This window comes from Wolffia australiana, chromosome 10, assembly GCF_029677425.1.
Source record: "Wolffia australiana isolate 7733 chromosome 10, ASM2967742v1".
Classification (NCBI taxonomy): Eukaryota; Viridiplantae; Streptophyta; class Magnoliopsida; order Alismatales; family Araceae; genus Wolffia; species Wolffia australiana.
The window spans coordinates 17020637-17034045 of NC_135844.1; the positions used below are offsets into that span (position 1 = coordinate 17020637).

The 13409-nt window shown below is 50.0% G+C and overlaps 2 protein-coding genes across 3 annotated transcripts; one reads left to right on the plus strand and one right to left on the minus strand.

Annotated features, from left to right (window-relative positions):
• Positions 1-464: 464 nt before the first annotated feature.
• On the minus strand, positions 465-11899 carry LOC144708398 (inactive TPR repeat-containing thioredoxin TTL3-like). Of its 2 annotated transcripts, XM_078581698.1 has the most exons (7): positions 10474-11871; positions 10205-10400; positions 9036-9208; positions 1946-2279; positions 1242-1443; positions 958-1061; positions 465-715 (listed from the first exon to the last, which is right to left on the minus strand). In XM_078581698.1, exons 1-7 carry the CDS (start codon positions 11286-11288, stop codon positions 566-568), a joined length of 1974 nt encoding a protein of 657 aa, XP_078437824.1. In that variant the 5' UTR covers positions 11289-11871; the 3' UTR covers positions 465-565. The 2 variants fall into 2 exon arrangements, 1 of the variants encoding a protein (XP_078437824.1); XR_013582774.1 differs by lacking the exon at positions 465-715 and having other exon boundaries at positions 1242-1448; positions 10474-11899.
• On the plus strand, positions 2853-4866 carry LOC144708754 (uncharacterized). Its single transcript, XM_078582195.1, has one exon. The coding sequence runs from the start codon at positions 3139-3141 to the stop codon at positions 4864-4866; it is 1728 nt and encodes a 575-aa protein (XP_078438321.1). The 5' UTR covers positions 2853-3138.
• Positions 11900-13409: the final 1510 nt, after the last annotated feature.

Below are 13409 nucleotides of genomic sequence, written 5' to 3' on the forward strand. Positions count from 1 at the left end.
ATATATCTGACTACGAATATTAACATACTGATATCTCTCTAGCTAATTAGACTTATATATTAAGTAAAAATCTAAAAATAATTCTTTGACAACCTATTTAGTGTCCTTCTTTAAAATGATATTAAGCATAATATAATCAACATCTTATCTAAAATATCTCACCTCTATTTTCCCTATTTATTTCTAGTTCTCACTACTTTCTGCTAATTACTAATCTTCTACCCTTTCATTAACTTCATGATTGTCACTTCTCTTACTCTACTATATAACAAATTTCTCTTATTATCCTTGTTATCATCTTATTTTCCCTTAAGCCTAACTCAAGTATAAGATCTATATGTAAAGGCTAGTACCTTACAGACAACCTCACCCCTACTATACATATTTGAGTAAGTTTATAGAATTACATATTTTATTTCGTTTAGGCAAATAAAATTTGCAACAACATTAAAGATACACCCTAATTTGCCTCTGTCAATGTCACCCACCTTCTCATTCCTGAAAAATAACCTCATTATCAGGGCACTGTAAATGATTACATTCCCCCTCTTTCTCATCCCTCAAACTACTGTAAACTTTCCAAGAAGCCCTCAAGGAGGCCGAGGTCGAGGCTGTAAAGATCTTTGACCAAAGACCCATCTTTATAAACCCTGAATGTTGGTGCAGTATCAGGGCCTTCAGAGCTCACATCCTTGGGATTGTCTTCCATGTTCATCTGCATCAACCACAAGGTGATTAAGGTTGGAAAAACTTTTGAATTGTTTTGAGTCTTCTCCAACTTCATGAGATTTGGGTGCTTTAAATTATTTGGATACTTTGCGAATATAGTTGAGGGAAATTCCTACTAAGAATACAAATTATCTGATATTCAATTCAAGAAACTTGGAAGATGATATTTACTCTTCTATAATAACAAGCAAATGATATCTACTGGTGAGCATAAAACTTTAAAATTACCTCAACAAAATGAACCGATGGGTGTCTTTTGCAGAGCTGCACCAAAAAGTGTGGTATTTGATTGTTTTTGCTTTCTTTGTCCCCGTAGAACACCACACATACTCCTGTCATGAGAACAACATCACCCCAAAGAATTAAAATAAAAAGTCAGGATCATCATGGGGTATGGCCACGGACCACAAATTTCTAGTGTGGTAATTTAATAAAGCAGAAAAACTTCTATAAAAGAATTAATCAAGAAACGTATCAACTAAGGAAAATTGAGGAGAAGATCCAAGCATTACCCTTCGACTTTGTCATATCAGAGAGCTGATCAGTAGTCTTGATGGCTACCAGATCGGAAAATGTATTATTGCCCTCACTTCCTCTGTCTCTCCTCTTCAGTTGACTCTGAGCTTCAGCAAGTGCTCTGACAACCTCCTCATCTCCTGGCAATTCTTGCACCAGCGATTCATAATCTTTAACGGCTTCATCCCACCTCTCAAGCTGATCTTGCATTCGAAAATCTTGAGTTTAAACTCTCTCTTTCTCTCTACGCTTATAAAAACTGAATATTTGTATCCACTAAACAAATGGCGTAATTAAGTACTTGCTTTTCTTCAACAAAAAAGATATAACAAAAAAACTATATTCTTTTTTTTATTGAAAGATAACAAAACTACATTCCAACCAGTGAACAAGGAAAGCAATGGCAAATAATTGAATAATATACAAACTCAGCGTGAAGATGGACATTCCCCTCATTGACATTTATCAGATTGAGAGATTCTTGCATATAGAGAGATAATAACTTTGATCAAATACAACTTTATATTTTAAAGAAATAAATTGTGTGTTTCTTATCAGCGTATTGGTTATCATTGCATCACTTATGTAACCCCAGCTTATGCCTAGTTTTCATGTTTATAGTTCAGTATTGAGATTCTATTGAATTTCAACCTTGATAGAAACATAAAGCGGGAAGGACGGGTAAGATAGTCAATTTCACCTTTACAAAGCAGTCGGCTCGTCGAAGGCGGGCTTTAGCATATGACGGACGGAGACTAAGCACGAGTGTACAGTCTTCAATGGCCTTCTCCCACTGCCTGAGCTTCGACCGGCATGCTGCCCGGTTGCAGAGGAGAACTGGGTTCTGGGGATCTTGATGCAACCCTTCTCCATATGCCAGATTGGCCTCACTATACTTTGAGGCCTTGAATAGATCATTGCCCTTTGATCTTGCTGATGACACGGCCCGAGCACGCAATGCGATGGCAGCTACTTCCCTGTTGCTAGGATCTAGCTGGGCTGCCCTCTGGGAATGACTGAGCGCATCATCAAACCTTAAAGAATGCCAAAAAATGTCAGGTTAGAAAATCATTGGCAGTTAATGATAGGGTTCGGCACTCGCCCTTATTGATATCATTGACCCTTGTTGATGCTGATGATGACACTGATGAATCTTATGGTGGTTGATGATGATGATGATGACGTTGACAGAATGTCGGTAGTATGACAGATGGTTGACAGCATCCGCCAATGTCAAGCATTGACTTACGTTATTATTCAAACCAGTAACCTTGTCAAAGTCAATGTCAACCTTCCCGGTTGATGTTGATGACCACGTTACATATGATGGAAATGAAAGTATAGGCGATTGACTGTGATGAAAATGATGACTCTCATCGACATTGACAACGTCATCAGCAAAGCATCAAACAAATTCAAGATCAATGTCACACGTCAACATTTTTAGATGGGCTGAACCCTACTAACTAAAAATAGTTGAAGGGGATGGGCAATATGAAGCCCTTGGAAAGGAAGACCTCATCGTCGGCACCGGAGCTTGACGATCTCCGCCGTCGGCCCCGACGGTGGCCCACTCGTCGTCGGCACTTGCCTCGTTGCCGACGCCGACGGCCCCCCCTCCGCCGTCTGCTGCAAAAACTCTCGCCTCCTCCAGCCTCTCCGTCGGCTCCCGACCCAGCTTCCACATCCAGGGTGATGAAGATTTCTGCCATGGAAGGGAGCTCGAGCGAGAACCGGAAACCCTAGCGCCCGAGGAAGAAGAAAGAAAGGACTGGGGGCGACGCTGCCGGTCGGTTCAGGGCGGCCGTTTTCTTTCCTGAAGCGGGGTTCCACCCCTCTCGCCGACGTGAAGGATCTGCTGAGGGTTTCCTTTGGCGCGATTGTGCAAAATACATGGCACTGATATACGTTGGAAACCTGGACGCCAGTTTTACTAAAAGGGAGCTTGAAGACAAGTTTCGGGCCTACGGCGCTTTGAGAAGTGTATGGGTGGCCCGTAAACCTCCAGGTTATGCTTTTGTTGAATTTGCTGACAGAAGGGATGCTCTTGATGCTATCCGTGAGCTTGATGGCAAAAATGGATGGAGGGTTGAGATGTCTCATGGGGGAGGTAGCCATACTCGGGAGCGACATGTGGGGTCGGCTATGAAGTGTTATGAGTGTGGCGAGCCGGGGCATCTTGCCAGAGTGTGCCGACTTAGCATCGGCTCCAGAGGGATGGGAAGTGGAAGACGCCCGAGTCCTAGCCCCAGGCGACGAAGAAGCCAAAGCTATGGCCGTAGGGCCTGGCGGGCCCCCCCGCGCCACGGACCGAATGACCGGGCGGTCAAACGGCGAAGTCCAGGCCGTGCGGGGTCGGAGGCCGACGCTGGCAAACGGAGTACTTTTGCAGACATACTCCGAGAAGCTCCGCGTGGGGCTGGCTCTGGTGCGCACCCTTTGACAGCCCGATTTGCCCAGCGAGAAGAGCATTCCACACAACAGAAGCGACGGCTTGAACGAATCAACGAGAACTGTTGCTTCCGTTGCCTGGGACGCGGACATGTCGCAAAAGACTGCAGAGATCCAGTAATCTGCCGCCGATGCCGACGCACAGGTCACCGCCGATCCGAGTGCCCAATGAACCTAAAGCTGGGAGGCCGTGCTGACTCGAGAAGTTTCGCGGAGTTCAGAGTCACCTCTCTCATCGGGGAGGTTCAAGGAGGCGCTCCGACATTGGAGGCAGTTCAAGCAGGTTTGGCGGAACACTATGCCCCGCTTTTTCAGGCGGAACTCCAAATGGTGGACGAGAAACAATTCCTACTTAGAAGATTGCCTCGGGCAGCAAGAGAAAACATCTGTGGATGGCACCAGCAGATGCCGGCGCAAGGAACATTCAAATGGCGGGGAGTCAAAAAGACAGACGGGGGATGCAAGATAAAGAACGGTACGATCTTGGTGGAGGCTCATGGCATTCCGTTCGGATATCGCTCAGTGGAACACGCAGCCCATATGGTGCGAAAATTTGCTCGCCGCCGGATTATATCCACCGGGCTGGAGAGCGGAGACCCTCTAATCACAGTGCTTGAAGTGGAACCCCACAACGTCGGCATGCTCCCTCGATCAGTTTTATGCGAGGCGGCCCCAGGGGCCCCGGTTGTCCAGCTCTTGGTGGTCCCACCGCCTCCTCCTCTTCCTCGATCGGCCAACTTTGTGATGGTCGGGAACCCCCCCACAGGCATCGAAGGGGACGGACGGTCCACCAGGGGAACCTCAGGGCCTCAGGCAGGCCGAACAGAGTGGAGGCAAAAGTCTGCGGCGCTTTCCACGATTGGCTCCGAGAGCGTTTCTTCGCTCATTCAAAATTTGGGGCGCAATCCTCCGACAACGCGCGATGCAACTCCTGAGCAAGCAGCCAAGAATGACTCATCAGAGGGGAGAGAAGCATGGACTCAAGCAACAAGGGAAGGTGTCATGGCAGACGAAGGGGCCACCTCCCCAGCTGCCCCTATCGCGGCTGAGCCCAGCTCCCAGGGGACAGCGCCAGAACGTGTTGAACATCCCAAGACGAGAATGATTGCGGAGGCAGCAGGAGCTATGATGGCTTCGACAGTAGAGGGCGCCACGGTAGCCTCCCCATGAATTGCCTCTCATGGAACGTGCGAGGCCTCCGTGACGAGCGAAGGCGAGGAGTAGTGGGAAGATATATCAATGAATGGGGGGCAAAGGTGGTGTGCATCCAAGAGACTATGTTAGAGCAGGATCTACCCCAAGTGTGGGGCGCCCTCGGCCGGGGGGGTGATGGAGCACACGTAACCGGTGATGCAATTGGCCGATCAGGGGGTATTGCAGTGGCTTGGAGGGCGGAGGACTTTGATAAGCTGGAGGAGTGGAAAGGGCGGCATGTGGTTGCGGCCCGTTTGTCCAACCGTGAGGACGGGCGGACATGGGTGGTGGCCTCGGCCTACGGACCACCGGCCTCGCGAAGAGGGGAACTGTGGGAAGATATTTACGCCTTTGCCCACAAATTCCAGGAGCTCCCGATTCTCATTGGTGGTGATTTCAATGTGACTGTGGCGGCCGAGGACAGGCCGAATGGCTTGGGGGGGATGGACCCAGGTTCGGCGGAGTTCAGGAACCTACTGGCCAACTGTGGATTTCAAGAAATGGGGCCCTCGGACCGACGATTCACCTGGCGAAGCGCAGCAGGCCCTCTGGCGCGCTCTCGGCTCGATCGATTCCTATGCTCCATCGCACTGCTGGAGATGTTTCCGCTCACAGAGGTCACGTCCCGACCCCGCCCTATTTCTGATCATACTCCTATTTCCTGGCAGGCACAAACAGGAACTGCAAAGCCCCCCTATTTCAAGCTAGATCGTTCCTGGTTACGAGAGGAGGGCTTCAAGAGGCGAGTTGCCGAGTGGTGGGGTACCGTTCCTGCTATCGGATCAGCGTCGGCACGGCTGGCTACTAAGCTGACAGGGCTCCGCCGACACCTCATCGACTTCCGCCGGAAGATTCGCGAGGACCGGAACCAAACCAGGGACGCTGCTCTTGCGGAGATACAACGATGGGACACAGAGGAGGATAGCCGGCCTTTATCAGCGGAGGAGTTGGCGACGCGTCAAGCCCATCGGGACGTAGTGGCTGAGGAGGATTTAAAGACTGAAATGGACTGGCGACAGCGATCACGGCAGCTTTGGCTGGCGACAGCGATCACGGCAGCTTTGGCTGGCGGCAGGGGATGCAAATACCCGCTTCTTCCATCAAGCAGCAAGTGGGAGACGAAGAATGAACAAGATCAACCATTTATGGGTGGAGGGGACAGTGTTCAGCGGCCAGACAGAGGTTGGACGTGCCCTAGCTAACCACTTTCGGGCTTTCTACCGTCGGGGACCGCATAACAAATGGAAGTGGTCTGGAGCCGACGCACCCAGGATCTCGGAAGAGCAACAAACTAAGCTAATCGAGCCTTTCTCAACTGAAGAGGCTCAGCTGGCCATTCGTGGGTTGAATGCTGAAGGGGCTCCGGGACCGGACGGCTTGCCAATTTTCTTCTACAAGGAGTGCTGGGATATGGTGGGTCCGGAGGTCATGGCGACTTTGGAGGAATTCCGGAATGGTACCTGCGAGATGGACCGGCTGAACAAAGCTTATATCGTGCTTATCCCAAAATGTCCGGGAGCTGAACAAGTGGGAGAGTTCAGGCCCATCGCTCTCTCCAATTCGATATACCTGATCATCGCCAAGGTACTTGCCAACAGACTCCGCGAGGTAATCGGCTACTTAGTGAGCCCTCTTCAATCTGCTTTTGTCCCGGGTAGACACATGGTGGAGAGTGTGGTTGTGGCAGAGGAAATTCTTGTGGCCTGGAGGCGAACAGGCACCTCCGGATTTATGTGGAAGGTGGACTTTGCCAAGGCATATGATACGCTTGACTGGCGATATCTCTGGAATGTATTGCGCAAGCGTGGTTTCCCGGAGGTTTAGGTGCGATGGATGAAGTTTCATGCATCCACCAGCACTTTTGCAGTCCTAGTCAATGGTCGACCTCAAGGGGCTGGATCCACCCCAAAGGGTATCCGGCAAGGATGTCCACTGGCCCCGCTTTTATTTATATTGGCGGCGGATACCTTGACGCGTGCTCGAACGGTTGTGTGCAAGGGGGCTGCTCAGAGGATTTCACACCCTGGCTGGCCTAGCGATCCCACTCCTTCAGTATGCAGACGACACTACTTTTTCATCGAGGATCGATGGAGGAGGCTGAGAACCTCTCGATCTTGCTGGACATCTTCTCCGATTTCTCTGGACTCAAACTGAATAGGGCCAAGTCTACACTGCCGGTATCGGGCTATCTCCAGAAGATTTGTGTCAGTGCTCCCAACTTCTATATACGCCGATTGGCTCCCTGCCCATTCGGTATTTGGGCCTGCCTCTCACTGATGGCCGAGTTGGAGCACGGGAATGGCAACCGGTGGTGGAGAGGGTTGAACAGCGGCTGGGAGGCTGGCGAGGTCGTCTCTTGTCTCGAGGAGGGCGACTGGTCTTGGTGAAGGCTGTGCTAGCCGTGATTCCTCTACACTTCATGTCAGTCTTCAGGATGCCGGTGAGCGTCAGAGAAGGCTTGAAAGCTGCATGCGCGATTTTTTGGAGCGGGCACAGTCAAGGGGAATCGAGGCGTGGCCTCGCCAGCTGGGACACTGTATGTCTCCCCACGTCACAGGGAGGCCTCGGTGTCAGGCACATTCAGCACACCAACATGGCTCTGCTGATCAAATGGGTACGTCGACTGATGCAGCCTCCATCAGATCAGGTCACGGCGGTCCTGCACGACAGCTACCAAAGGGGAGTGGACTGGGAGCAAGGGGCTACACCCCTCCGAGGACTCCGCTTTCATCAGGGGCTGAGGGGGTCTTCGCCAAGGCTCAGCCTCTCTTCGGCCGGGTTAGGGATGGAACCAGCCTTCGGTTCTGGTTGGACGATTGGACCGGTCTTGGGCCCCTGCGAGACCTATTCCCCAGATTATATGGTCTCTCGCCCGCCCCCAGTGCCCCGGTTCGGGGGATGTGGGACAATGCGTGGTGCCCAACATTACCTGCCCATCTTTCCGAGCAACGAATGGAAGACTTCCTCCAGTTACAGCGATTGATTGCCTCTTTGCAGCCGCAAGAAGGGGCGCGGGACACCTGGGAGTGGCGAGGAGCCAGTTTTTCGGCCAAACTGCATACCGCATTCTGCGGGGGAGTCCAGCAGACCGCCTCCTCATACCCCGAAGTCGAATACTGTGGAGGCGGCGAATCCCACTGAAGGTGAAAATCTTCGGCTGGCTTCTCTTGCGGCGTAGACTGGTGACGCGACAGTTCCGTCAACGCTGGTACCCGGGGAATACTGCCGAATGTGTCCTATGCTCCGGGGCGGTGGAAGACTGTGGCCACCTGTTCTTCCGATGCCCGACGGCCCAGGCTGTGTGGCAGGCGGCCGGGGTGGGTAGCGTTGACCCCGCTACTGAAGAGGACTTTTGGAACTCCATCAGTGGTGGGCTGTTCCGCCAGCCGGAGTGGCAACGGATCTTTGCCCACCTTTGGGCGATATGGCTACACTGAAATGAAGTCATCTTCAAGGGGAGGGCTCCCTCCGTCGATGCTATTCTGCACGACGCTAGGGGATTCGCAAATTTTTGGAAGAGAGGTGGTTGTGGCCCCCTGATTTCGTCCCCCTTGTAATGCATGACTTGATTTTCTATGTCATTATATCAATGGCAACGGGGGGTCCCTATTCTGGGGGACTCTCTCTATTTTCCTCAAAAAAAAAAAAAAATGAAGCCCTTGGCAAAACTGATAGAGACCTTGGAGTAGTTTTTTATCTAGGATCTTGGAAAGGAAGAGATAGTGATAACGATAGAAAGAAAGCAGTGGCTCCAGACCCAGAACAGCCGGGTAGATCTCCCATGCCAAACTGACCCAACTCAACATCTTCTTGACAGCCCTCCTTTGGGGAACGCAAAGGGTATTTAAGGTTTGGATGGAGACAGACTCAAAGAACCTTACAGGTATTTAAAGCAAAACTGCTGGAAAGCCAGATGATAGATATATAGCCTAGGACTTGTTCATATGATATCTAAATTTAGGACCATTTTTGCAGTAAACGTGTCGAGATAAGTTCTTTCATAAAAGATTATGGGAATGACTGTGAACTTGACAGATAGTGATCATATTTGAAGTTCATGCGGGCAGAAAAGCATTTGTTTTAAATTTAATCAAGAATAAACAGTTGACGGGGACAAACCCTCGAGCGGGCAATTGACAACTGACCTGCCAGAAGCCAAATCAACCAGAGACCGGACCATGAAAAGGTAAGCCCCTCCATGAGAGCCATAGAACTTGGTGCATTCATTCCATTCAAAGGTAGGCGCATCGATGAGAGCAGTTTCTGCCTCTTCATAGCGTTCTAGCTTCAAAAGAGCTTCTGCTTGCAAAGCAAAAACCTTCAAGTTCATGAAAGAAGGCCGCATTAGACTTAACCTGTGGGAAAAGTTGCAACTCTAAAGTATTCAATCTAATACTTGTCATGTGCGTCTTTAGCATTGACCCAAGGGACAAAAGATCCAGCTAATGAAGACCACATCAGCCAGAAAGAAAGGAAAAGTCAACAACTTTGACTCAACCGGTCGACCAACCACGACTCAGAGTTTGTTCGGTGAAACCCGTTTAAGAAGAATTAATTCCAACTAAACTTCACGGTCGGGATGGGATGTACTGCCTGTCCTCGCCCCCCCCAAAACCATGCAAGACCCATCATGCTATATTACTATCCAAGAAAAAGTTTGAAGCAAGATATCGTCAAAATAACAAATTTGCATCGACCCATTAATCATTTAAAGGTCAGCCATCCAAGAAATTCAAATCAAAACATCTTATAATCAACAAATTTGCATCGACCCATCAGTTATTTAAAAGTCAATCATCCAAGAAACTCGAATCAGGAGATCAAGGAATTAACAAATCAACATCGACCCGTTGATTAATAATTCAAAAGTAAGCTATCCAAGCCATCCGAATCAGGAGATCAAGGAATCAACAAATTCTCTTCGACTCAGCAATTATCTAAAAGTCTCAGCAACGGAGGTAATTCCTCGACAGTAGGAGAGTATCATAGGAATAATCATGGACCAGAGGGGAAGTAGAAAAGTTAGCTGTCCAAGAAATTCGAATCCGAAGATCAAGGAATCCAAGAATCTCGAATCATTTGATTAATTATTTGAAAGTCAGCACTCCAAGAATCTCGAATCAGGCGATCAAGGAATTAACAAATCAACATCGACCCGTTGATTAATAATTCAACAGTTAGCTGTCCAAGAAACTCGAATCCGGGAGATCAAGGAATCAACGAAAATGACTTCCGACTCTTAAATTATCTAAAAGTTTCAGCGACGGAGGAAATTTCTCGAGAAGAGAAGAGTATCCGAGGAACAATCAACGACCTGGGGGGCAGAGTCAGCGCCGGCGGACACGGCGGACTGCGCCTCTTTCAAGACGCTGAGCCAGTCCTTCCTCTTGCGCGCCTCGTTGGCTTTGCCCAAATGGCTCAGAAGAGCCCTCGACTGCGCCGCCCCTCTCGCCGCCGCGTCGCCGCCGGCTTGCCTATAGTGCTGCCCCGCCTTCTCCGCCTCCCCCAGCCTGCCACCCACCTCTCAAAAAATCCAATCTTTACCAAAAAACCGTACCGGCAAACTCCACCGAGAAGACTCACCTGAGATAGAGACCCGCCAGGCGGAGATGGGCTTTGGAGTTGGAAGGCTCGACGCGGACGGCCTCTCTGCACTCAACAGCCGCTTCCAGAAACCGGCCAAGCCCGGCGAGAGCCGCGGCCTTCCCTGCCCAGTACGCGGACTTAGCCGGATTAGCCTTGGCGGCCTGCTCGTAGAAACCCAGCGCCTCGGCGAACCGCCCGTTCTCGTACTCCCCATCGCCGAGGCTCTTCAAAGTCTCGGGGTCGAGCCGCCGAGAGAGCACTCTGCAAGCGGCCATCTCTCCCGGGTCGACGCTCTTTCCCCCCAAAATCTCGCCTTTCGATCTGGGCTGCTCGATTTCCTCCGCTGTCATGGGCAAATAGTCGAGCACGTTGCGGCTCGGCGCCGCGGTTGAATTCCCGCAGCGGAGATTGCCCAGATTGCCGAAGAGCATGACGTTGCTGGACGAGGCCCGGACGAGGCTGCCGCTGGCCTTGGAGCGCTGGTAGTCGTAGATGACGCTGTCCAGCTCGCCGGAGATGGTCGGCCCCGGCGGGGGCTTCCTGGGGGGGTAGTCGAGCTGGCGCTGGACGACGGTCTGGGCGTGGACGGGCGGCGGCGTCGTCGGAGGGACGTGGGGGACGATGACGGTGGACTGGTCGGAGCCGGCGCGGCGGCGCTTGGAGCTCGCCGCGGCGGAGAAGCTCGAGCGAGGCGTCGCGTTGGCGGAGGAGGACTTGCGAGGAGAAGTGCTGGTCCGGCGGCCGAAGACGGTGTAGTAGAGGGCCCGGAAGCCGCCGCAGCCCGTCATCGTCGCGTCGTCCTTGTCCGCCATGGCCGGAGCTGGGCCGAGCTGGGGTTACCCGGAAGGCCGATAAGCCATGGCTGGGCGGAAGGGACGTCGGAGGAGTGGTGGGTAATGGCGGTGGAGGAGAAGGAGAGGGGGAGAGGAGATTTTGGGCGTTGGTCAGGGCCTGGGCTCCATTCTCGTGGGGTTTCTTCTTCGCCCATGAGAGCTGGCGCCCGTGGGGAAGAGGAGGGCAACGGTCCTCCGGCCATGGCCGGCCCCCCGCGAGAAGCGGAGCCGGGAGGAACGCTGGCGTCCGTCACCCCCATATTGAGATAGAGATCGAGAGAGAGAGAGAGAGAGAGAGTCAGACAGAGAGAGAGAGAGGCTGGGAGAGAGACAGAGAGAGAGAGAGAGAGAGAGAGTCAGACAGAGAGAGAGAGAGGCATGGAGAGACAAAGAGAGAGAGAGACAGAGAGAGACAGTCAGACAGAGAGAGAGGCACGGAGAGACAGAGGGAGAGAGAGACAGTCAGACAGAGAGAGAGACAGAGAGAGAGAGAGTCGGACAGAGAGAGAGGCAGAGAGAGAGAGAGTCGGACAGAGAGAGAGGCAGAGAGAAAGAGACAGAGAAAGAGAGAGAGAGAGAGAGAAAGAGAGAGAGAGAGACAGAGAGAGAGAGAGAGAGTCGGAGAGAGAGAGGCAGAGACAGAGAGAGAGAGACAAAGAGAAAGAGAGAGAGTCAGATAGAAAGAGAGAGAGAGAGAGACAGAGAGAGAGAGTCGGACAGAGAGAGAGGCAGAGAGAGAGAGAGAGACAGAGAGAGAGACAGAGAGAAAGAGACAAAAAAAAAGAGAGATAGTCGGACAGAGAGAGGCAGACTGGCAGAGAGAGAAAGAGAGAGAGTCAGATAGAGAGAGAGGGAGAGAGAGAGAGAGAGTTGGCCTGCCTAGTTTAGCAGGTGAGAGATAGTAGGAAATAAACGAGTGGTTCTTTCCCCACAGCTTAAATTTTGTGTAGATTGCATGTTCTTTTCCCCACCGTGTTGCGTTGGTAATGTTCTAAACTGAGAAAGAACAATTTCTTGATCTGAAACTTGCGCAAGATGATTGGAGATGAAACTCGGCCACAAATCAAAAACTTTGTCAAATAGTAATCTGAAACTTGCGCGGGCTGCTATAATCTGTAGTCTCAGGTGAACATTTGATGTGGGTTTAGCAGCGCAAATGTTTCACCCCATGAAATCTCATCGTCTTGTGATCAGATTTTATCTCTTTGATAAAACTAATGTTGCTGATGACCCTACCTATCCTGAATAGGATCGAAGAGTCATCAAACGGTCATGCTACATTCCATGCAAAATTTTCCAAGGAATTGACAGGAACAAAATGAAAGATCAAAGGCAACTGATGTACCCAAAGAATATTCCATACAATAAAATAATTCATCACCGAAGTGGATCACAGGTTAAATATCAAATACTTGATCTTAATACTTTCCTTGACCTAGTTATCAAAAAGGGCACACTAAGCAAAAACCATATTCAGTATGGCTTTTAATTTCAATGCAGAAATCTGATCGCACTTCCAATTCATTTGCTCATTGTTCTTTAGTGACAAATATATTCAATAAGGAGTCAAGGAAGAACTTGGGCATATCAGTTACAGTGGAAAACACTATGTATGAATCCCTGAAATAATTATGAAACGATTTTATTATTGAAAAGTGAAATAAATCACTTGATCGTAGTTGACTAGTTGTCATGTACCTTACTACATCATAACCAACAAAGAGTCTCTCTCATGTGTTATTGGTTGGAGAGATGGATAGAAACTCCTTCACAGCCTCCACGAGCTTTGGAAATTGAAGTTTGCATGTTTGCTGGAAACAGGACAGTGTGTTAGACATGGGCTAGAATAAACCACTTGGGTAATCATCCAATTCATTAGTCGCCATAGTAGGCTAATTTTTTTTCAAAGAATTAGATACTACAGCTTTGTAGAAACTTTAATGTCCCAAGTATGTTTATTGGCCAGCCTTATTACTTAACTATACCAACTTATAGGTTAATAACTCAGTGATAAATTTAAACCAATCGACATAGTGTATTTGGTGTCTCAGGTCTAAATATCACTTACACAACCTTGGCATTAATCAATGTGATTGATAG

What these genes read in the sequence shown, in the direction of transcription:
- LOC144708754 (XM_078582195.1), top strand. Translation starts at nt 3,139, where the DNA reads ATGGCACTGATATACGTTGGAAACCTGGACGCCAGTTTTACTAAAAGG.
- LOC144708398 (XM_078581698.1), bottom strand. Translation starts at nt 11,288, where the DNA reads ATGGCGGACAAGGACGACGCGACGATGACGGGCTGCGGCGGCTTCCGG. An exon ending in GAGCCGACTGCTTTGTAAAG is followed by an intron (nt 1,444 to 1,945) that starts GTGAAATTGACT and finishes ATGCAAGATCAG; the next exon opens with CTTGAGAGGTGGGATGAAGC. An exon ending in CATCGGTTCATTTTGTTGAG is followed by an intron (nt 716 to 957) that starts GTAATTTTAAAG and finishes TGGTTGATGCAG; the next exon opens with ATGAACATGGAAGACAATCC.